The following is a 25,740-nucleotide window of genomic DNA, read 5'->3' on the forward strand; positions in this document are numbered from 1 at the left end:
GCTGAAATCTTCATAGGAGTTAGTCATCCTGAATTCTCCTTGATAATCATTGGAGAAGAATGAGTATTTGTGGGGTGCTATTCATCTCATCCTAAGGTCCCTGTTTCTCTACACTGAAAGGAGCCTAGAGTGAGTAGCTCAGGTAGAGATACAGGGGGTTTTTTTGTAGATGTGTGAAGACAGGCAAGGTGAATCCCACTCCTTGTGTCAGTGGTGCAACATGGAGCTGCTGGGCAGCAGTTGTGTGTCAGAGCAAAGTCTCCTTTCTCAGGATCAAGAAGCTGGAAGCAGTTCCTGGATGCCTGTTTTGTGCAGCACAGAGCTATAGCACAGGAGATCTTACTCCAAAATCTGTGTTAACAAACACTTAAAGAAAATATAAAAATAACCCTCAGGGGAACTTTCACATTTTCAGTCAGGACGGTGGATACAGAGCTGGCAAAGACTGCCTAGAGTTGGATGTGCTGTTACAATGAAGAGAAACGTAACTGTCAGTAAATACTCAAAGTAACCAGTGCCTCCTACTAATGGGTTGGTGACTGGGAATACTCTCCAGTATCTTACTGGGTGACCTAGAAAATGTTTTTCTTCTCTCTACAGCTCTATTTCCCAGTAAGTGTAGCATGGACAAAGCATTGATTTCTTGCAAAGCTCTTTGTGAGGCTGAATGATGAAGTGTTGTGTAAGAGCTGAAGTGCTTTTTCCAGTAACTGGAGTATTTTGGAGCTCCAAAAAGTACTGTAGAGATGCCATTTAATTTTAATTAAGACAGCATTAGTAATATTATAAAAATAGATGCAGCAACTTAACCAAATACAAGTGAAAAGGGTATAGGTAGTGTGTGCCCCACATAACTTTAATCGTGCCTTCAGGAGATGTGGTGACTTGACGTAGTAATAAATGATGCATGCTTTCAATATGCAGAAGTCAGAAAGCAACCATGATCGCAAACAGGAAATAAACATGCTCATCTTTCATAGGACAAGATGATTTTATAAAATTAACATATATCTTGATCCAGATAAAAATAAATACAATATAGTGATAATGATACAGAAGTGCTTTCTAAAGAAGAAGGTAGTTCTCTGTTAGTGATAAAATAATTAAAAAACCACATTTCTTTGGAACTGAATCTGTGTTCCTGCTCAGGTTCTTACCTGGCAGAGCCCAAGAAACCTTCCTTGATTTTAAGTAATTATGGTAAGATTTCTTCTATTTGCCATCTATGAATTCTCTTTAAAACATTAAACTCGAGTTTTTAATTTAAATGCTTGTTCTTCTACATTTTCTGTTTTCCCATTTTTTTTTTAATCTCCAGAAGAACATAATGCATTCTGTATCAGTGTCACGGATGAGTTCTCCAGGTCTAAGCTATACTGAAATAGTGTTTTCCCCACTCTGTTGCTGTGACCACAGTGTTGCAGGGTGTACAAGGTGTTTTCAGGACACCGGATTGCATTGCCTTGCCAATGAGATAGAGGGACGGATGTGTACTGTGGAATCCTGCTAGAGCTTGGGAGCAGAGGAGCACCGGTAGGACCTGCGTGATTGCAGTCATTTCCCATGTTAACTGATCTAAAGCAGCATTGGTGATTTTTCATTGAGAGAGACTAGGAGCAGTCATGGTATCCACAATGATGTCTGGAGGCAGAAATGAATATAGTTGGAAGATGGTGAAATGAACTGCTGTGATGAGGTCTGCAAAAAAGTATGTTGTGTCTGCAGTCTCAGTCAAGGCAAGTGAATTATCTAAGACAGTCTTGAGCAGAATGACTGTAAGGAGCAGGACTTGTTTCTTTACTGAGTCCAACTGACATGGGTTGTTAAAAAATGGCAAGAACACCACTTAAGTTCACCATAGCTGCCTTGAATTTAATTGCATTTTTTGACTTTTGAAACATTCAGTTGTAAATGGTTTTCAACAAATCAGATGGAACATGCAGAAAAAAATGTTCAATAATAAGTTTTTTAGCATATGCTTTTCTCAAAGTGGTTTTATTTTTATTGTCAGATTGATTTTAGTTCTTTTTCTGTAACAACAATGAAAAGAAACTTTAAGGGTTTTTTTTTAATTCATATAACACTTTTTTGCCATTCTAATATTAAATATAATTTATGTGCAGTATAATTACTCAAAGGATTTGTGCCTAATTTATATGTTAACAATACTTTGGATTTTCATTACATTTTTGAAAATATGTGCTAACATGGGTGTCTAGCCACACAGCTACAGCAATTTAACCTCCATCAAGCTTATAAGGATGTAAGTCCACACACAGAGTATTTGTTACACAAATTTACTTTATATTTCTCCTTTATGAAATCCAATACGTGTAGCTGGCGTAGTTTAAAACATTACTTCTCACTAGCTGTTCACTGCCAGCAGGTGACATTTGGCCGCTGAGCTGCCATAGTAGATCGTGGTTGCACTTGTCTGCTTCATTACAAAGTCAGCTGGGTTAGCTTGTACCTTGGCTGTCGGTACGTGCGGTTGTACAGTCCCTCATGCAGAACAGCTGTAGGAACTTGCTCATAAACTGTTCTAGCTGTTTCCAAACTCTGGCCAACTCTACAGGGCTCTGGTACAATGTTGTGTACAGACCAAGGCTTTTAAAAGTTGAAAGAATAGCAAGCTGTCTTAACAACAGTGAGGAATCTTTTAGAACCATTTTTATCCAAATTGTATGTTAGGAAGAGAGGCATTTCCTTGCAAAAACAGGGCCTTGTATTAATGAATTTATGAGAATAAAACTTGTAAAGTGTATTTGACAGTATTTAGCAGCTGCAGAATCCCGTCATTTGTTCTATGATTTCATGCTGTCAAATTTGACAACATGAACTAGTGCCAGCCTTCACTTTGGAAGACAATTTCCTTTTTATAAAAATTCTAATTATTAAAGCTAAATTTGGATTTCATTAAAAGGAAGTTGTTAGTCTTTTTTATTTGTCAAATAGCTTTCAAAAACTAAGTTGGTTCTACCTTTGACAATTTGTCACAACGATATTTACTGAGAACCATAAATTATATGTTGTTTCCACCTTCTGCTACCCATGGATGAAGCTGGTGTCAGCGGCAAGGAAGACACTGGTATTTTTGATAGACCTAAAACCATGATTTATCAGTTGTGTAGAAGCCTGGATTTATTACCCATTTTCAGACATGCTTAGTTGGGCACACTTAGACCTTGTTCAGCTTGAGATCCTGTTGAGCACCCACTACATGCAGAGGAGATGGTGTTCAATGGGACTCATCACTGTGGAGTTATCTCAGATTGCCATAGTTTGTGTCCTAACAATATACAGCCCTTTTGTCTTTAAAATGATGGTGCTTTTAACTCCCTCTTGATTGAATTTTCAGGTAGTATAGGGAAAAGTTTGAATTAATGCAGTTTAGCAGCTGCTGCCATAATGAATGCTCTGGATGCAGCTAACTCAGCTCAGATCCTACTGGCCTTCTGAACTGTTCTCTGCTTTCTCCAGTTTCTGCCGCTACCCAGAAAGCACAGTCCAGTCATCCCACCATTTACTACAAAATAATATACAGGACAGTTTATTGTTTGGATGCAACATGCACATTCACCAAGCGTAGCAGCAAACTAGTCTCCTGACCTGTTCCCTTGGGATACACCAAGCTCCTGGATGCAGAACCGGTGTATGTGTGGAATTAGCTGGTAATGAGGGATTTGATCCCTTTTCCCTCCTTCCCCCCACAGGAGCTGAGTGCAGAGGCAATGATAAGCATTACAGTAAGTACATTGCCAAATGAGGAGGAAACTTTGATGGTGGTATTCTGGGGCTTCCTGGCTATGTTTTCATAAGTATAAGCAATTGAGACATAACCACTGAAGAAGTACTAGTGAAATATGAATTTTCTTCACCATCTGAAGGTACAGCTGTCACCGAAATTCGGGAATGAAAGAAAACTCCTTAACACCAATTTAGCATTAAGAAGCAGGCATTTCCTTTATTGCAGCGCTGGGTGTCAGGACGATAGTTCCTCTAATCAGGCACACCTAATGCTGGTTCTCTTGTCATATTTATACACAAATGTTACAAAGATTACAAAGTGGTACACTCCCTGTTACAATAATTGGTTCATATTTCTTCGCCTAGTATGCAAACTAGAACGCATGCTCAGTTCCTTTCTCTGCCTCTATCTTTTGAGTAGGTGGGATAATTTGGGTAGGGGGCTTATGAGTTCGTGGTCATGGGGACCCTGGCCCAAATTACCTTTCCCCTAGTTTCTCAATATTTCGGTGTTGGTAATTGTTTGCTATACGCCTCAGCAAGATAAGGATGCTGCTGGAGGCAATTAATGTCCTCCCTTTCTGAAAAGTATGTACATAAGGACCTTGAAGTGTCTTGTAGCTCCTCCTTTTTCTAATGCTGTGTAGCAGGTGCTCATTCTAAGAATCGTTAGCCTTCTACCTAAAGTAATAATGAAGAGTTTCTTATCACCTATAATACAAGTAGGCCTTCATTACAGGCCTTTCTTCTTGGCTACGTTTTCTTATTATGTATAATATAAGAAGGCCTTCGTTACAGGCCTTTCTTTTTGGCTACACAGCCATGTTCAGCTTCTGGAACAGTTTTCCTGAATGAACACAGTTTGGAACTTATTGTGCTGTCCTGCTATAGTTCTAGCCTGATTCTGTAAGTGAAAATGGGGCATATACGTTAAAAATAAAAAGAAAAATCTTAGTGTGGTGCAAACTATTGTGGAACGCATACCTACAAGGCACCACAGTGCCCACAGACTCACAGAATAGTTAAGATTGGAAGGAACCTCTGGAGATCGTCTAGTCCAGCAGGATCAGTTAAAGCAGGTTGCTCCAGGGCCACGTTCAGTCAGGTTTTGAGTATGTCCAAGGATGGAGACTCCAAAACCTCTGTGGGGAATCTGAGTTTGATCAGCCTCACAATAAAAAAAAAGCTTTTTATTATGTTTAAAAGGAATTTCCTGTGTTTCAGTTTGTGACAATTTGCTCTTGCCCATTCACTGAATACCACAGAGAAGAGCCTGGCTCTATCTTCTTTGCACCCCCCCATCAGGTATTTATACACATTGATGAGGTCCCTCCTGAGCCTTCTCTTCTCCAGGCTGAACAGTCCCAGCTCTCTTGGCCTCCCCTTGTATGACAGACATTCCAGACCCTCGGTTGTCTTTGTGGTCCTTCGCTGAACCCGCTCCAGTATGTCCATGTCTCTCTCGTACTGGAGAGCCCAGAACTGGACCCAGCATCCAGGTGTGTCTCACCAGTGCTGAGCAGAGGGGAAGGATCACCTTCCTTGACCTGCTGGCAGTGCCCCCACCTCGTGCAGGTCAGGATGATGTTGGCCTTCTTTGTGAAGCTTGTATGGTCCAGTATTGTGTGACAGGTTTTGCTAGAGAAATCAAATTTTAGGAGAAGTCAACTAGCTTGAATTAAATTTTCAAGTGGCAAAATATGGCCTCAGTGAAGTGAGCAATGTATGCTAGTAAACTATGAGAGAGATACTGGCATTCTGGGAATGAGACAACTACCTGCAGAGGCTGCAAACATCAATGAAAGCAACCTAACGAGCCAGCAGAATAGGGTGTATTTACTGGGAAATCTCTTGGCCTGGGAATAAGCCTTGGGTTGGCACTGGGCAAGGAGCTGGGGCATCTGATAGGCTACAAAGCTACCAAATAATACCCTGCAGTCTGCTCCATTTCTATGTAATTATCTTCTTTTTAGAGTTAGGTTCGGTTACATATCTAAAATGCCCCTGCTGCTGACTTTGCATAAAGCCAGCTGTAAGGAATACTTAGGGGTGAGCCTTTGTGTTTCCACCCTCCGTGGCTCCCAGTTAATCAGTCATGAGAATATGATTGGGAATTTTTTTGATGTTTTTTCTCCCATGCTGGGTGATTAAGGACCTGAGTGCTCAAGACCCACTTTCCCTTTCCTTAAGCGTCATTTTCTCTTCCACCCAATCTGCAATATGGTCTTTAGGCCCTGCTGGAGCTCATAAAACATTTATACCCATGGTTACGCGGTACAAATATTACATTTTGTAGCACTTGTACCCTGGTATTGCTGTGTCTGTAGCCACCATATCTGACATGCTGTTAACATGAATGATGGACCTAAATGTTTTGCTTGAAGACTTGCATGAGAACAAGTTTTCCTCTGCTTCCTTCCTCACCCAGCATCATACCTGTTCATAACCATATGTCATCAGAAGTTTATGTCTGGCCTTAGTTAATGGCCTTTCGTTTCATGGTGGTCTTATTTCTTGTCCCAGACCTTCAATACCGGTTCTGCACCTGGAGGCGCATTCTAATCTGCTAAAAGCAAAGAAGTGAGTATCCATAAACATTGTGGAACTGGACAGAATGGCTGCTCCAATTTCGTTGTTCTTCAAATATATTGCAGTCTGATTTGGGTTCTAAATTGAAATATTGCTGATAAAATGAAAAGGAAACCCTGTACTCTTCGTAAAATCTCTCAGATGAGGAGTCTTGTCAGCTAGTTTAAAAAAAAGTTCTGCTTGAAATGTGTTGTCTGTGAGCCCCAATTCCTCCGTGGCTGCTGCTGCTGCGAAGGAGCTGTTCCTTGTGCAGTGCCTGGCCGAAAATTGCTTCAGGTTCCCATCCATGTGCTCCAGGAGAGTAAGAGTGGTTAAAAAGGTACTTACTTTTTTGATTGTGCTGAAATTTTCAGTCTTGGAGAATGCTGAAAAACATCTCTCAAGTTGTCGGGTTAGCTGGATTAATTTTCAAACTGTTTTGTGAAACATCATATCTGAAGGAGGTTTTTGCATCTCGGGATGCATCTGGGACAGCCCAGGGAAGCAGTGCAGTGGTTGGAGAGCCCCTGTGGAAGGACCCAGCTTATGTTAGCCTCAGGGGCAGCAGGGATTTACAGCTCCTCCTCATTGCTGGGAAGAAGGATGGTCCAGTGAGTTTTCTCTGTTTCTAAAGGCGATTTCGGCCCCCAGTCCATTACCAATGGCTTCCCGTGAGTTGGCTAGGAGCCTCAGCCCGGGCACCCATCACTGGGAGGCAGTGGTGGTGTGCAGGAACTTGGGTGGCTGGAGGTGTTTGGGCAGAATGGTGATCCCGCAGAGGGGAGGGCAGAGGAGGTGAGGAGCTTTGGGAGGTGCCTCAAGTGAAGGGACCCGGTGGTGCAGGGACCAGGAGGGCATTCCCTGGGAGTGTGCCGGTGCCTCTGCCAGGCCTCTGTCTGCTCATCAAGTGGCCCTTTGGGACCACAGCTGGGCATGTGCCAGGGTCCCTGCTCCGACTGCTGCTCGTGGATGGCATTTGCAGTTTGTGGTTTGTTTTCTGGATGTTTGGGGACTTTTTATGGCACCATCAGGTCCAGGCTGCTGCTGGGAAAGGTCAGCCCCTGGTTAGGGTGGATCAAGCGCATGTTCAGGTAGTGCTGGGGATACAGCTGTGTAGCTGCCAGAGTGCGGGTAGCAGGGTGCACTTCCTAAAAGCTAGAGATGAGCAGGCTACATGGTATCAGGGAAGTCAGACAGTTGTGATACAAGTGGAGGCTCCTCTGATGGGGAAGGCTGGAGGCTTATGACTTCTGTCAACAGATGTCCTTGAAGAGCTGCTGTCTGTCATGTTGAAAAGGTCCAGAGATCAGGTGAGTTCTGTGTTGACTGGGGAAAGGCAAATATTGTACCCACTTGCAAAAAGGCCTAAGTGTAAATCTGGGGAACTACAAGCCAGTCAGCCTTACTTCAGTCCCTGGGAAAATCAGGGAGTGAGTACTTTTGGACTGTGTTTCTGGGCAATCTGGTGACTTATTGAGGGTAAATCATGCCCAACCAACCCAGTTGCCAGTTATGATGAAATGAGTAGCTTTGTGGATGACAGTGCAGCGTGTCATTGATCTTGGCTTTAACAGGAATTTCTACACAGTCTCCCACAATATTCTCATGTCCAAATTAGGACCTTACTGTCTGGACAGGTTAGCAACAAAATAGGTAAAAACCTGGTTGGCTATTTAGGCTCAGAGGGTAGTGGTTAATGGTTCGTACTCTGCCTGGGTGCCACTGGCAAGTGCAGTGCCACAGGTGTCTCTACCATTTAGTGACCTGGAGAAGGCATTGTGGTCAAGTTTGCAGATGATGCCATACTGGGGGGACCAGTAGATAGGCTCAAGGAGAGGGCTGCCATCCAGAGTGACCTTGCTAGACTGGAGGAATGAGCTGACAGGAACCTGATGAAATTCAGTAGGGCAAGTGAAAACTCCTGCATCTGGGAAGCAATAGCCCCTTGTCACAGTGAGAGCTGGGAACGGACTGACTGGCACAGTTCAGCAGAAGAGGACTTGGGGGTCCTAGTAGACAGCAAGTTGAATATAAACCAGCAGCGTGCTGTGTCAGGAAAGAAGGTCAACAGCACCCAGCTGCCAGGAGATCAAGTGGAGGGATTATCGTCCTCTACTCAGCACTCATTAGGCATCATCTAGAATATTGCCTCCGGGTTTGGACCCCACAGTACATGAAAGATATTGATGAACTGGAGCAAGTTCAGCAGAGGCCACCAACATGATCAGTGATCTGGAGCACTTGCCCTGGGAGAGGCTGAGGGACCTGGGCTTGTTCAGCCTGGAGAAGAGATGGCTTTTGGGGGGACCTGTTAGTGGCCTTCTAGTACCTATGAGGACTTTATTCAGAAGATGGACCCAGGCTATTCCAAGCATTGTGTTGGTAGGACGATGAGAGATACTGGACATAAACTGAAATGAGAGATTCAAAGTGGATATAAGGAAAAGCTTTTTTACCATAAGGACAGTCAAGCAGTGAGCAGTTGCCCAGAGAGGTTGTGCAGTCTCCATCCTTGGAGGTTTCAAGACTGACTGAATACAGCTCTGAGCAACCTGATCTGATGTCAGAGCTGACTCATCTTTGAGCAGTGGGTTGGACCAGATCATCTCCAGACATCCATTCCAACCTCAAACATCCTGTGATCCTGTGTGTGTAGGAGTGTGCAAGTATGGATTAAGTACAGAATGAGTTCAGTGGAGATCATATATGGAATGCATCTTCACAGAGGATATAGAGGCCACAAAAGTGGTTCACTATTGACAAGTAATATATAGGGTTTTTTTAACAAGGAATACTTGGATTTCAATGGAGGAAAAGAAAAAAAACCCAAATCCACTGTATCTGCTTTTCTCCGCCTCCCCAGTGCTTCACAGATCTTATTTTAGTCCAGAACTAGCAAGGTCTGAAATGCTGTCACCATAGTTATGCACGTATCCCTTGCCTGGATTCATGTTAAATGCATCTCTCTCACGGATTTAATAAGTGGCTTCCATTTAGATCATTTATGTAGAGAAAAGGGCATGAGAAGTGGAAAAAACAGCTTTCAAAATACCAGTGTAGCTGTCGTATTTGGAGACAACTTTTCAAATAGCTGAATTATTACATGTCTATTACAGTGAAGACATGGAGTAAGGGTGATACATGTATTCTAGGTACACATAACGCTGGTATTTGACAGTTTGCAAATAATTAATTCATACAATAAATGTCCCCTACTGAAGTCTAAACGCATCTCTCAGCTATTTCCAGCTGGGCAGCATAGATGTAATCAAGAATAATTGAAGAGCTGATTTTGTGCTATCTGAACATAATTATCTGTCTTCCTGAGTATGTTACGACGCCTAACATGTTGGCTTTCTCCACGATGATATAACAAAAGTTGTTTCAATTGGATGTGAAAGAATGGTTAGTACTGTTTAGTCATGATCTGTCATAAGAATCTTAAATAGCTTAGAAAAAAATCCATAATTATGTCCGTAAGACTGATGATATTTCAGATCTTGCAGTGATAAAGGTTTTTTGGTCTTGCCTCAGAATTACTTTCAGACAAAGACATATGCTCTCAGCCTAATCATGTCAGCATCGGAACACCTGCAAAAATAGATCAAAAGAAAAAGCGGAATTACTGAGATTTTCTTGCTATGAATAGCATTAGTGTGAATGTATTAAGCAATCATGTTGACTGTCTTGAAAATGCAAAATATCCAGGGGAACAACTACAAATGTAAACAAATTTGGGGACATTGGCTGTTTCAGATAGCAGTTTTGGTTGGTGTAATCCCCTGCCCTTTTGTTTGCTCCCTTCTGTGGGGTAGTGAGTGAAAAACCTGGGTCAACTGAGGATCATCAGACTTGCCTCAAGCTGGAGGATGGCCGTGAGAGGTGCAAAACTAAGTAATGCAGTTCTTGTGTTCAAAAGGTTTGTTGGGTTTTGTTGTATCAGAAGCAAAAATGATGGCAGAATCCACATAATGAAAATCATATTTGACTACTAGAATCTTAATGGTTGACTGTCTCCCTTGGGTACTTGGCCTAGAAACCAGCCAGTACAAACTGATCAGCTCTCTCAAAAACTGCGTGGCAAACATCTAGGTGGAGGATATGCTTTGCTTACAGATGGACATCAGTGTAGTGGGATGGAAAAAGCAGCAAGCTGTAACAGGGTTAGAGAGGTTCAAAGGCTGTCTCAGCCACTGTCACCTTCTGCTTTTCTAATAGTAGTTTTGTGGTAGCTTGTGATGGTGTAAGGATATAAGTAAGCAAGGCAAAATTCATAATAAGAGATGATTATCTTTTATAAGACTATCTAATACTGCTGGAGATGGAAAGCAAGCTAATTGCATATGAATGAGCTCATCTTCAAGCCTCCTTAACTACTATTCCTTTGTAGCCATTTGACCTTCCTTAAGTAGAGAGACAATTATTTTCTTTGTCCTTGCAAGAAGGCTTAAAAACTAAAACCCCTCAAAAAACCAAAACCACAACAAAATAAATTGCTGCTAAGTGTTTGTTTTAATACTGTTTCTAAAGACGAAAAGGAAATGTTGTCTCTACCATCCATTTCACACCACTTTAAGTGTCCTATGTGTATCAGTATTTGCTGGGAATTGGAGAAGAGGAAACAGTCTGCTTTAGGCCTTAACACCTGAGGAGGAGTTCTCTAAAACTTTTTGATACATTTTGTGATGATTTCATGGGTCTCAGCTGAAGTCAAGCCCTTGACATGAAGATAAAGATGTTGAAATACTTCTGTCACTATATACATTACTACTTACATTTTGTTCCTCATGCTCAGATGAGCAGAGCATGAATAGAAGCTTCATTTAGCCCGGTTCAACTAGAAAAAGTGTATAGAGAATGGGATTTGCAACCCGTGTACTATTGTCTGGTTATCAATGCATTTACATTAAAAATACTTATTAGTGCATTAAATGACTTAAATTTGCTGATATTTTAAAGATACTGACAAGGTCCCTTTAGGTCCTGTGTTGTGTCACGTGTCATGTGTCGCCCCCCCCCCCCCCCAACTTTTACCTGTGTTATTCATGATCATTATTTAGCAATAATTGTGCTGAAACATAGTGTATAAGTTTCCAATGTGTTGTATTACATCTTCAAGTCTATTCTTGAAACTTGTTAGGCATTAGGACATGAGATTAAGCTTCAGTATCAACTGCTTCTGAAAGTATCTAATTTTCCATGTTTTACATACACTCAAAATGATGAGTTGTATTCTAGATGGTAATTTATTGTGCTCAGATCTCTTCAATCACTCATTGTTTTATAGAATTATAGAATCATAGACTCATTTAGGTTGAAAAAGACCTTTAAGATCATCAAGTCCAACCGTTAACCTAGCACTGCCAAGTCCACCACTAAACCATGTCCCTAAGCACCACATCTACACGTCTTTTAAGTACCTCCAGGGATGGTGACTCAATCCCTTCCCTGGGCAGCCTGTTCCAATGCTTGATAACACTTTCGGTAAAGCAATTTTTCTTAACATCCAATCTAAACCTCCCCTCACACAACTTGAGGCCATTTCCTCTTGTCCTTTCACTAGTTACTTGAGAGAAGAGACCAACATCTACCCGTCTACAACCTCCTTTCAGGTAGTGGTACTTTTCTCCTTCCCCACTCTGTTGCCCTTCTTTGGACACGCTCCAGCACCTCAGTGTCTTTCTTATAGTGAGGGGTCCAAAACTGAATACAGTACTTGAGGTGCGGCCTCACCAGAGCCGAGTACAGGGGCACAATCACTTCCCTACTCCTGCTGGCCACACTGTTTCTGATACAAAAGCCAGGATGCTGTTGGCCTTCTTGGCCACCTGGGCACACTGCTGGCTCATATTCATCTGGCTGTCGACCAACACCCCCAGGTTCTTTTCCTCTGGGCAGCTTTCCAGCCACTCTTCCCCAAGCCTGTAGCATTGCATGGGGTTGTTGTGACCCAAGTGCAGGACCCAGCACTGTGCCTTGTTGAACCTCATACAGTTGGCCTCGGCCCATGGATCCAGCCTGTCCAGATCCCTCTGTAGAGCCTTCCTACCCTCAAGTGGATCAACAGTCCTTCCAAACTTGGTGTTGTCTGCAAACTTACTGAGGGTGCACTTGATCCCCTCATCCAGATTATCAATAAAGACATTAAACACAACTAGTCCCAGTACTGAGCTCTGGGGAACACCACTTGTGATCGGCTGCCCACTGGGTTTAACTCCATTCACCACAGCTTTCTGGGCCCAGTCACCCATTTTTTTACCCAGCGAAGCGTACGCCCATCCAAGCCATGAGCAGCCAGTTTCTCCGGGAGAATGCTGTGGGAAACAGTGTCAAAGGCTTTCTAAAGCCCGGGTAGACAACAACCACAGCCTTTCCCCCATCCACTAAGCAGGCCACCTTGTCATAGAAGGAGATCAGGTTAGTCAAGCAGGACCTGCCTTTCATAAACCCATGCTGACTGGGCCTGATCGCCTGGTTGTCCTGTATGTGCCATGTGGTAGCACTCAAGATGATCTGCTCCATAACCTTCCCAGCATCGAGGTCAGACTGACAGGCCTGTAGTTCCTCAGATCCTCCTTCTGATCCTTTTTGTAGATGGGCGTCACATTTGCTAAGGCATACAAAAGACATAGAACACTGCCTTTTTTGATAACTTTTTCTATGTTTCTGTTCTAGATCCTTTATATTTTTTCTGACTGAATCATGCTCAGTGAAGGCACTCCTGCATCTGTGCTGGTTTTGTATCTCTGAACGTGCTAACTGCAGGTTGTTCAGGTTCACTCTTCACATGTCCCAAACACCTCCCTTTTTCCTTCTAGATATCAGGAGATGCAAAGCTTTGTTAATTGCTGTTACAGCTAAACCAAGTGAAACAAAGCTGAAGACAGGCCAAAGGAAGTTCAGACAAAGTAGGGCTGACAACCCTCCATCCCGAGCCCTTGCAAACTCGTTGCAAAGCCTGTGGCTTGTTCCTAGCAGTAGCAATACTGGGCTGCGGGGTTGCAAGAATTGAAAATGCCTCTTAAACAGTAAGAGAGCATACCTTGCTTTTTATTTCATTTTCTATTATAACAGAGTAATGTCGGAGCATGCAGTGAGCTGCTACTTCATTTCCATTTGGCCTTAGTAACTAATCTGTAGTACAAATGTTTCTCCTATGTGGGTTTTTTTACCCTTTGCTTAAAGTCACAAATTTAGATTGATGGTTCTACGATGGTAACTACTGTGGCATTTAACATTCTTTATAGGCCATTCTCATTGTAATAAACAAGCAAAATTGTACTGATTGTTTTCATGTAGCCATTAAATTAAGAAATTAGTGGTATAGAAGTAACTGCCTTCTGGATAGAAAGTATCTTTTATGTTGAAACATTATCGATATAGTATTGCAAAACAACTGACAGATCTTATGTTTTGGTTCCAGATAAATCTCAGTTTGCTGGAGGTAGGTGAGGGCTCTTTAATTCCAGTTTTCCTGTTTGTTGCTGAAGCTTTGAAGCATTCAGAAAAAGACAATTTCACTTTGATTAAATGCCTAAAAAGTTATCTGGTTGGAAAAAAAAAAAAAAGAAAGAAAAAGGATGTTGCATAAGCTTTTAATATTTAATTTCTATACTCTAAGTATCCGGAAGAACATTTAGTTCCTGTTTTGAAAGATGAATGCCATACATTGGAAAGTGTACTGAAGGCTCATTTGCAGTCACGGAGCTTGTTTGCTTCTCTAGTATGTACGTGCAGGGAAGAGTAGAAAGGGTTGAGTGGGCAGTTGGCAGTCATTCATTGTCAGTGATTGCTAGTCATTCATAAAAACTGCAGAGCTGAGAGGTGGAGCCAGCAGCAGCAGCCGCCTTTCAGGCTCTTGCAGAAGACACGTTTGTGCAATCACCAGTGATTCGAGAAGCTGCTCAAATACGGCGTGATGAATGTAATGAGGAGATGTGTGCTAAATGCATCTAATTAAAGGGAGTTGCTTAGAATAAAGTCAAATGTTTTAATTCTTTTCTCCTCAAGCCCACCGCAGTTTGTGAACGTGGAGATCTAAGGGTTCTGTGTTCAGCTAAAGGCAATAAATCACTTTCAAGGAGTGCCCTCTAGTTTGTGATACCATCTGGAGTATGTCTTTAGCCTTTAAAATAAGCAGTTTTAGGAAATTAATGGGTCTCAATCCACTGATAAAAGGGAAATTTTGAGGTGAGTAGGGAATATATTCTTGGACTGCATATTTTTAAGGCACAAATGACAGTGGAAGTTTAATTTCAAGAAGAGAAAGTGTCTGAAGCAGCAAACCATTCTGTATGTTCTTGCTTTTAAAATCGCTGCACCTATATTTTTTCCCCTCATTGCAACGACTGCCAATCTAATAGATGGTCTCGACAAGATTTTACTTCATCTTTGTGTCCAAAGTGGGGAAGTTACATCGGGTCGATAGACTTCCATTTTTAATTTATAAATCTGATTTATTTGAAAGTGCGTGTGAGTAAATGCTATTGTATCAGCTCTTCCATCTCTTGTAGTTTGGCCTATGCAGTTCGGTCATTCTCAGAAAGCTACAGAGCTGTCACAGCAGGCTGATCTAGTGCTGGCTGGGACACGGTATTTAAGGCCAGGTTTATGTGCAGGCTGCCACTGCATTTAAATTGAAGGACAAATGGCAGGTTCTTTGTTGTAAGTCAGGGCTTAGGATGTTAAATTACAAAATACTGTCCCCTTACAGAACCAGAACTGTCCATTGAGAAGTGGAATAATCAATCTTGACTTCCCTGTATTTGACCTGTTTGCAGGTGGACTCCTGGGTCTGATCCTGCTCTAAGCACAGCCTGGAAGAACGTAATGCTGGGCTAGAAGATTGCATTTTAAATGAAGAACTGGAGCACTGTCTGTGTATGGTTTACATAGCACCTCGGACGGAATGTGCTTGTTCCTTATCAGATGGCAGAATTTCAAAGTGACCCTGGTCTCTCTCTAACAAATAGCTAATTAAATTGTACACTGTAGGCTCTTTGAAGCTTTTTCTGAAGCTCTGATTAAAATATATATAAGTCAAACTTCACTATGGCAATGTTCCAATGAAAGTGCATGTATGCTTCATCTCCTTTTCAGGAGGTTTTGTGTTGTAGCTCAGGCAGCTCAAACTATGGCAGTCCCTGCTTTCACCAGGAGTGAGCGCATACCCCTTGGGGCCTTGGTTTCCCTTTGTTCTCAAGAGTTTCTCAGTGCTCTCATTAGTACTAACAAGTGTAATATACGTACATCAGAGGAAAATACACAAAGAGAGAAAACTATACGTGACCTGCTGAGAGATCAGTGCACGCGAGATTGGTCTGGAGGTACGACTTTCCCAGATGTGTTGCTTTTTCTTCTGGAGCTGGACCAGCAGAATCTCATGTACCAATAGATATACCTTCCCACAGCAGGCCGATTTCTCTTTTGAGATGGACAAGTGACCAGGTGCTCAAATCCAGCAGCATGCACAGGATTTGAAGCCTGTCTTATCCATATGTAAATTTGCAGTTAGTTGACAGTATGCAAGGGAGGTGATTTGCAGGTGCCTAGAAAATATCTGCTCATAAGTTATGTGAATGTTGAATGAGTGTACTTGGTTCCTTGCATTTTGAAGAATGAAGTGCTGTACAAATACAATTTTTAAAACCAGCTCTCTTCCTTTTGAAGGCACATTTCACAACAGAAGGAAGAAATCAGATGTATTGAACTTGCTTTCCACCTTAGTGATATTTCATCTTTCTGATGTTTCAAGTAATGCGTTGTCTGTTTATTTTAAGGCCATTCAGGTGGGTCATTTTTGGAGGCTGGCTGGAAGTCCTTGTCTACTACTGGAGAGCAGCTGATTTTAGAGATGAGTGGTATGATTTATTGGGTTATGCTGTATATATATCTGTCTATATACAGCTCTAAACATAATATAGGGGAATATGATGCCCTGAAAGCAGACTCAAACCCATGCAGACCAGTCCTGCCTTAGTAACTCTGAGCATCCATGAAGAACAGCTGTCAAAGATACCTTTTCAGGTTTCTAACCATCCCTTTTACTACTACAGTCAGAAACTAGAAAGGCAGCAGCAGCAGCAGATTCATCACAGTGCTTTCTGCTGACCTACTACTGATGAGAACATGTATTGCAATATACTGGGCTGCTTTTAATTTCTGTCCACAGTCAGCACTGCAGGTTTTTGGTGTTCTGAAATAGGTAACATTTTACAATGCTAGTTTTTTTTTAAGGGATTCATCCTTTTAAATAAAATATAAAATGGATAAAAGCCAGCCCATCAGTGAAATGCATCTCACAGCTGTAATCAGAATGGCAGTTTCTATTTTTAACTTGGCAACTTCCCCATGTAACGGGCTACAGCTTTCAGTGACATTTCAGATATAGCTAATATCCTCTAAATTTTTTGGGGGAGCCCATCTTACTTTGCATCCCCCAAACAACAGCAGTGGATGCTTGTGGAGGATGAGGGGAAAGGGCTACACAAAGTGGTCCAGCTCATGTGTCTCCCTATGGAGCCTCTTCTACCATCTTTTATTGGAGCCAAAATACAGCACTGGATGGACCATTGATCTGACCCGGTAGAGTATTTCTTGTGTTCATGTGTTGTTTCTTACACTCTGGTGTTAACAATTGTGTACAGAAATAATTTAATTGATCAGAAACAACATAGTCTCATATTTGATTTTTTTATCTCGGAGCATTTAAAAAATCAAGCAACATCCAAATACCTCTGTGGACATAAGTGCCATGGCTGCTGCATGGATGAGTGACATACCCGCAGAAACATTTCTCCATGTTTTATCTTTATTGGCAATTGTTGCTTCTCCCTCCTCTGGTTTTCTGCTTGCTTCTGTGTCAGCAAAAGAAAATGGGAAAGAGCTGGTAGTATTGGCTAACTGACTAGTACTCAGCTGTTATCCAGACAACTAAAATAGGATGCATCAGGCTACATATAAACATCTGCAGCATCACTGGCTGCTTCTATTTATTTATTGTCTTTGATTGTAGCCTAGATGCAAGGACAAAAGGCTGGACATTGTTTAACAACCTACAAATGCAGGTAGACTGTTTACTGAAATCTCCCAGATGCCTAATGAGACTTTATCAGCCCACTCAAAAATCTCCCTTCAAGCCTGAACATTTTGGAAAATTGTTCCCAAAGGACGTGTTTCAGCGTGAAGACAGTACGTATTTAAGCATGCTTCTCCTTGTAATTCTGCCTTGTATGAGTGAAATGGAGACTTCCAGGAAAAATGTGTCTGTCTGCCTTCAGGAGACCCTAAGGAAACCTTCCACATTAAGGGTTCTTGGTGTTAGTCTGTTGGAACTGCCATGCAGTCTGGTTCATGATCCTTTCTTCCTGGAAAACTGACCCTTTCTTCTTGTGTAGGGCAGGTGGAATTTGAGGCAACTAGTATCTCCCTGTGTGGTTTTATGAAGGGTATTGGACCTTTTTGCAGTAAGCTAACTAGTTGCTTCTTTTTGATTTGGAGAGTCTTCATCTCATTGACCCTAGGAGATGCTGCAGAATTGTCATATTTCCATGTTTTGAAGACATAATTCAAGCACCGAGGTTGTAAGAGCTCCTGGTGTCAGCAGAACTGGGAATGGGGAGGAATTTCTGACACAGAGGCAGGAGAGCGCCTGAATTTGCTGGCAGAGAGCAGCACCGCATGTGCCACGGCAGAGTTCTCTAGCCTGCTTCTAACACTAGCCCTCTCTGATGGTTCAGAGGGAGGAAAGGGAAGATGTTGCCCTGTGTGAGATTCAGAGATTAAAGCCTGACACCATATGCACCCTATAAGCACCTTCTCCATTTTGAGTTCATGTGAAGTAGTGTCAGGCAGAATAAATCTTGCATTTTTTGGAAGTTCCTTCTGTTTATATTTACTATTATAATAAGTTCTGACAAGTGTAGAGCTTTTAGTAGTGTGTGGGTTTTGGGAAACCTATATCTGCTTTTCTGCAAATGTACAGGGCTGGAGAGTGACAGCCTGGCTTTCTTCTTAGTGTGAGTGACATAAGCGTAAGCCACAGTCCTGTCAGGAGATGGAGGGGAAGATGATAATACTGTCTGATCCGAGAGAACTTTGATAAACATCAAGTACAAAAATGTCTATTCTGTTCATGTACTCCTCTAAGTCAATGTTGAAAACTAGGCTTGTTGTAGCAAGTATTGCAGTCTCCATAGTTCTTCACTACAGAAAAAAAAGAGAAAAAAGAAAAAGAAAAGCTGATTTAGATGCACGAAAAATGTATTTGCTTCATCGTAAAGAATAATTTTGAAGGCCCAGGGGGGCATATGAGAAAATTGAAAGAGGATGTAAAGGAAAGGGAGTAGGAAGAATGAAGGCATATTCTGTGTGAATGGAAGTATGTGTGTTTTCTAACTCCCTGAACCATAGGAAACATGGAACTAGTGTTCTTGATTAGGAAGTGTGAATCTAGCAATCCGTGAAAAATCTGCAAAAATAATGTTCAACTCAGTGTTGTGATTAGAAATGGCTACCTTTTAATTCTACATTGTATGTGTGTTAGGGAAGGGGAAAGGTGTGATCAATACAAATGCACTTATATAATTTTCCTATCAATATATAGATCAAATATTTTCAAGTTTTGGAGAAAAGCATGTTTACTTTGGACTCCTAGCAGCATAAATCATGTATAAATATGGGACCTTGTGCTTCTGAAAATACTGTTTTGTAATCCTTCTATCTACTGGGAGTAAAGTGAATTCGCTTGAACTTACCAGTTTAGTAACCAAGACTGAGCCAATGGGTTCCTGAACCAATGGGTTCACCTGTAAGTGAAGGCTCTGAGCATCTGTGGCCCAATAATTTAGTTTGAGATATATTTTATTTTCATTATACTGTGATTCAGGGTCTAAAGCTTGTTGTGGTAGGGTTTATACTAGGGCTTAGACTCTTCCAGACCTGAAAAATTTTAAATGTAACCTGTGGGTTTAAATCCTACATTACCAGATGTTTCCTTATGGCAGCTGTGGGCTTTATTGGGACAACTCCCTTTGATGTGAAAGGGTTTAAAAAACAAAACAAAACACCTTTTTCCTCCTAGTTGTAGCTTTCCTAGTAAACAGAAACCATCATTTTTTTTCGGTCGATTGCTTAGGTGTAATATTACAAAGCTTTGTCCAGGTGGAGGTTTAGATGGGGAAGGAAGGAATTGGCACTTTTCTCAAGGATGTCTGTGGGACTGTTGCTCTTCTTGCTGGACTGATGGATGCTTTGGTATTCTTCCGTTAGACACCTGGAAATCCCAGAAGAATAACCACTATCTGTTAGTATTCAGCCAGATGTCCACTTAGAGTGTAGGGACATCTCATACTTCCAGTGAAGTCAGTGGAGAGTCTGCAGCAGAGTGCGCACATGAGCACCATACGTATGCAATGAAGTCATCTGATGCGACTTGCCACGTGTGCTCTGGCCATCCGAGGCACATGGACTCGGTGGTCATACTTCACATGTTGTTTGAGGCACACATCTTTATTTCTACATGGGATTTCGTAGAGAGAAAACTGAAGCCATTGCTCCTCCTCAGGGAGGTGAGGAGGGGAAGACCTCTGCTGTAGTTATAGGTAAGGTTGCCGAAAGAATATCTGGCTGTCATCACTGAGACCAAAAACACTGAAGTAAAAGAACACTGGATTTGCTGTATTTAGCATCAAAAATGTTGCTTCAGTGATGTCTGCACTGGAAAACTGCAGGTGCTGGGTAAAAACGTAGTGTAGCTTTGATCCCAGCCTCTGGGACACAAAATATCATTTTATTTATGTGTGCATGTGTGTCTACGTATGTTTTTGTATAAAATATAGTACATATAAAATAATAATAAAAAATAACAAGAAAGAGTAGTTAATGTCTCTTTGGTCCCTGTGATTGTTTGTTTAATGAGTTAAATAAAAGTAAAGTGATTGCAGTATCCTCTTATTTTTGATAGCTCTTCAATTTTGGAGATATCAGTCACCAATTCATGCAACAAATCCTCTTAGAAGATAGCCCATATCCTAGAGCCTTTTATTTCTAATGGCTTGTAACAAAATGAACCTGAGTATACTGAGATGTAAAACTTAAGGCTAGGATAAATTTAGAGCAGTTGAGTTCAGATAAAATGTGGTACCTTGCAACCTAAGACATTTTTCTGAACAGCCAGTTACTGACCCATTCAGAATTGGGTAGCATGTTAGCACATTTTTAAAACAAGGCTTTTGTTCTAGTTCTTTCATAGAACAATAAGAGCATCTGCCATCCAGACAGATTTCTAAATGCGTCTCTTCTAAATGCACCAAAATACAGTATTGCAATCAAGGGTAGTTTTCTCTTGCTTTTAAATTACTAAGTTTATCCATGGAGTCTATGCCCAAAACACTTCTTCTCCTGTCACATTTATCTCCATCTCACTGTGTGTATGGTGAAGGAGGTAGTGGGAGAGATCTGTTTTTTAGTTCTTCTATATAATACACTTTAATTTTTTTTTTCCTGATTCAAGGTAAGTCTTTGGAAAATGCAAGACCTTGAGGAAAAACACTCCTCACTTTATCCTGCATACCTTTTCAATCCAGTTCAAGGTTTGAGGGTATCCCCATTTCTATACCTTGTTGTTTTCCTCTTTTCTTTGACTTCACATTTTTTCCAGAATAAATTTATTCAGTATTAAGTTATTAGTACAAAGAAATTAAAAGGAAGATTATTAAATTACTAATACAAGCAACAACAAAAGGAGGAAGAATAAAGTCTCAAAAAGGACAAATAATAGTGAATTAATACTCCACAGTTAAGGTTGGTGGGAATCAGGCTTCTACATCGTTCCTGTTGGGATATCAGCTGCTGGTTTTCCCAGGTCTGGCAACCATTTCAATCACTCGTGCTTCAATCCTCCGTGCTTCGGTTTTTGTTCTTTTTGCTTGTGGCTCTAGCACTCAAGACCTATCCCAAAGGCCTCTTTATAGAAAGCAGTCCAAAGCCTAGCCTTGCATGTTGCATCAGCTGGTGGGAAATGAGCAGATGACCTAAGAAGTCATCCAGGCACACAAAGGGAGGGCACTGCCAGCGATACACTTAGGGCTCTCGGGCCCATTAGGAGCTGGAGTTGATAGATGACTCCGAGGTGGAGGAGCCCAGGGTGCTGCAAGGGCTGCTGCTCTGCCAGACCAAAACAGAGATGTGGATGGGAAGATCGTATTCCACCAAAATGACTGGGAAAATGTCCTCAACTGTTCTTTATTCTTCCCAGTTTCCATCTCTGTTAATTCTGGCTGGTGGTGAGACACTGGAACAGGTGGCCCAGAAAAGCCATGGATGTCCCCTTCCTGTTCAAGGTCAGGTTGGATGGGTCTTTGGGTGACCTAGTCTAGTGGAGGGCGTGCCTGCCCATGGCAGGGGGGTTGGAACTAGATGATCTTTAAGGTCCCTTCTGACCCAAACCATTCTATGATTCTATAATTTTTCAATCAGGCCAGGGTAGGAGTGGTTTGGGTTCCTCTTCTCGCCCCTGTAATGTTGTCTGAAGAATAGACTAGGTCATGCTTTGGTGGGAGCCTCCAGAGGAATGCTCCCGGCCATGCCTCACTGGATGTAACTTCTGACTTCCTTCGTGGTAGCTAATGCACTCTTTGAGTCTGAGTTGTGTGGAGGCGGTGGTGTGTGAAGGTTTTGACTGCGGCACTGGAAGGTGGAAAGAACTATGCAAATGCAGGTTTGCCTTTTCTCTTGTCTACAGACAGCTGTACTCTTTAGAGGGTTGCATGTGTCCAACTGGCCTAGAGAACAGACTAGAGACCAGTCTGGACACATAGGGTGTGTCTGAGATGTGCTGATCCACACATGGTATTACTCTTCTGTACTAAGTAGATATATCTGTTGATTTCCAGGATACCAAAAAGCCCAAAGAAAGACCCTACTGCAAATCTACCATGTTTTTGGGAACTGTACAGTCGAATACAGTAATTGTGAGGAACCTAGACAGGAGAATGGAAAGGTGCTTACAAGTTTTCTGGAGAGCTTCCTCCTGTGTTGAGGATGAAGGACCATAATTCTGAGGATACCCTTCTGTGGACTTCCCTACAGGGATTTCCTATTTTCCATCCCTGATCTGGATGGATCTACAGTGTGATGTAGGGGCAGCAGGCTTCTCATTTACATCCTTCATGCACTAGAAAGCTCCCTCTTAAAAGAGCTTGTTTGTCTTTTACAGTAGATTTTTGTGAAGTTCTGTGGACATTGTTTACCATAGAAGTGCTTCTGCATCTCCTAGATTCTGAAAATAATTCATTTCCTGGAGTAATTTTTTTGGTCATATGAGGCTGGTAAAAGATAGTTTATCTTGATGATTAGCAACAAAAATAAGCCATGCCACATGCTTCTCCAGGACATAGTTGTCTGATTAAAAGTTTGTCACGCTGAAAGAAAATCAAATAGGAACAATACTAACCTTATGCTCTGGTCTAAAAGAAGACATACTGGCTTATAAGCAATTTATTTTTCTCTTGTTTTTTCAGCTTGGATACCTGTGGAATTAGTGACCCTTCTAGACATGATTTCAATACCGCTTCAAAGGAGAAAACTGCTTTCAGTTGGTCAGACGGTTCTGTCTTAAAACAATGGTGATACGTTAAAATGTCTTGTTATTGGGTTTTAAATTATTTTGCTTTTTAAGTATTTGAAACTTTGCTGCAGATGATGATGAAGATAACTTGCTTTTTAAATGTATACAAGTTGTCCATCTACATGAAGCAGACCTTTAAGGCCAGGGGTCAGCAGCACTAAATATGTGCACAGAAAATCTCCATCCATCAGTTAGAATAGCTGGGGAGGCATGAATGAGAGAAAATATTTCACATAAAATACTCATGCTATTGTGAATATTTTTAAGTCTTAGTATGCTAGCACCCAAAACTACATTTCTGTTAGTATTTAAAGTATAGGAATTTGCTGATTTAGAAGATCAATGAAATGAAAAGATAAGCTGCAGTGAAGTGACAGGCTTGGAACAGTCTGCCAACACTTGTTCACAGAAAGGGAAAACAACTTAAAATACAAAATTTTACCAAAAGAAATAGTTAACACCAGAAGGTTGGGAAATGTATCTTTTTTTTTGAATTGTAGGAGTATTCAAATGAAGTTTTGTGGTATTTGAGCTGTGATGCGTAGAGGACTTCTAAATCTTTTAATTTCAGCAGCAACCACGTTTTCACTTCACGCGTGTCTTCAGACAGAACACATTTGAATTCTGAACGAGAAAGCACTTTAAAATGTACCTTGAGTCTCAGAGTAGACGCTCTTGTGTGAAAGCATCTTGCCAGTGATGAGGTCTGTTACTGTGAAGGTTTTAGGGCTGATGGATGAAGAACAGCCTTCAGATACCATAGGGATCTGTACAAAGTAAGGACCTAAACAGATAAGCAGACCATTTGTTTGGGGTTATCTGGAATCGAAGCTGTGTTGGGATATGCTGTGTTGTTCTGTAATTTTCCTTCTGTGTGCTTACAAGGCACTTATCATTATGGCATTTTGCTTAGATTTAAAAATAGAAACAGTGATAGCAATTTGTGGGGTTTTTTAATTATTATTATTTTTGAGAGAAACAGGTTGCTTAGTTCATAGGGGTGGTTATATACAAGAGAGAAAGAGGAAAAAAGAAGTATGCTGTATAGGGTTACTCTCAAATATTTCCTTAGTTTTTTTTTTTTTTTTGAAAGAATTTTTGATTTTTCAGCCAAGCAAATCTGTTCATGAATACCATCTGATATTCAGGGATTTTTAAAATTATTTATTTTTAAGTTCAGCCAAAGGAGGTATGGAATGCCCACAAACCAAACTATTTTAGAAGTCAGGCAGAAGAAATGACTGAGGTTGGCTATGATGTCTTAGACCACATTTTGGTTTTGCATATGTGTACGTGGAGTCCTTGATGAAGTAAGCTCTATAGGCAGATACATCTGACAGGACTTACCATGGCCAAGGAGTACATGTCCACGGTGTACCAGCCCCCTTTAGAAAGGTGATGTTGGAAAACATTATTTGGTAACAGAACTTGTGCCCGGAGGAAGGCCAAGTGCTCCCACTACATATGCGTCCATCAGGAAGGCTGTTCAAGAAGGTTCCTCCGTGAATCTTTCCTGCGGGAAGAGGTGGTGCCTTCAGTGAATGAACAGAGGCAGCCTGGCTTGGAGTGATTTGTAGTACAGAAAAATCCTCTCAAGTGTGACTTTACTACTTCTCCAGCAGAGGAATAATGACCTCTCCTTCTTAATTTCCAGGGCAGTAAAGTAGATTAGAAGGTGTTCTGTGTGTTTGATACTGTCTGCATCTGATAATGTTTTCTAGGACCACAATATTTTCTTCCTATTATCTGAGAAAGCCAGGAGATCTGTCTAGGTAGCAGAATGGGAGAGAATGCTTCAGTAATTGCTCTGCTTCTTAGCGTCTAGGGGATTTTTTTAGGTTGCCTTTATCACCACCTTTCTGCCATGTCTTGATGTAATTTGATATTTTTAAATTGTTTTTTTAACTTGAACCTTGCGATTTCAGAGCGATATTTCAGTGAGTTTGCCATATTGTGATAGAAGCCAGGAGAGATGCTTTTTTAAAAAAAAAAAAATCCAGTTATTTTTTTTCTTAGACTACAAATACAATAAATTACTTAATCACATGATTGTCACCTATTGTCTTCAGTGCGCAGAGTTAATGCTATTCTGGGTGCCCTGACAGTGCATTTCAATCCATAACATGTAATGAGTTATTTTTAAATTATCCATTATTCCATTTTTTTTTCATGCTAGGAACAGTTAAAGAGAGACCTGCAATGTCACTGAAATGTATTTTTTATTATATAATTGAAATGTGCTTCATTCTGAACTGTTTTAACATGATTTTTGTAGCGGAATTTACACAGCATGTAATTTTATCCTTATACTGCATTATCTATATTCTAGCTACTCACCCAATTAAGAAAAGCAGGAAAGAATACTGAGTCAATTAAATGAGCAAATTGACCATTCTGGGAGCCTATTTAACGAGCTATTTTACATCAAAACCTACAGATATTAATCTGACGGAGAATTGCTTTGGTTCTGATAAAAATGACAGCCTGTTACACATCTGTGCTGGAAACATACATTGCTTCATCAAAATACTGTTGCTGTCAATCAACAAAATATTCCAGTCCTCCATCAACAAAAGAGCTAAGATATGTACAAAAATATCTTTATAAGCCACAATTATCTCTTTGGAATGCAAGATAACTATTATTTGATTTGAAGGTTTACAGTATTTGGGGGAGAGAGTAGTTCAAAAGTGTTAAACCACTTTACCACCACCCTGTGGTAAAGAAAGCAGCCGATGTATAAGAAAAAAAATAAAATCTGTAGAAGATTAGCATTTGTATTGCATTAAAAACATAAG

At 41.1% G+C, this 25,740-nt stretch overlaps 1 protein-coding gene across 41 annotated transcripts in view; it reads left to right on the plus strand.

Moving 5' to 3' along the window:
* Nucleotides 1-25,740, plus strand: part of RIMS1 (regulating synaptic membrane exocytosis 1) — a 350,364-nt gene that overhangs the window by 46,328 nt on the left and 278,296 nt on the right. For 37 of the 41 annotated variants that reach the window (XM_054820922.1, XM_054820925.1, XM_054820924.1 and 34 more), the window contains exon 2: nt 22,836-22,940. The exons of the other annotated variants lie outside the window; for them this stretch is intronic. In XM_054820922.1, coding sequence (XP_054676897.1) covers nt 22,836-22,940 — 105 coding nt within the window. The remainder of the gene's footprint in view (nt 1-22,835; nt 22,941-25,740) is intronic. 41 annotated transcript variants of the gene reach the window in all.

Source organism: Grus americana, chromosome 3 (genome assembly GCF_028858705.1).
Source record: "Grus americana isolate bGruAme1 chromosome 3, bGruAme1.mat, whole genome shotgun sequence".
Classification (NCBI taxonomy): Eukaryota; Metazoa; Chordata; class Aves; order Gruiformes; family Gruidae; genus Grus; species Grus americana.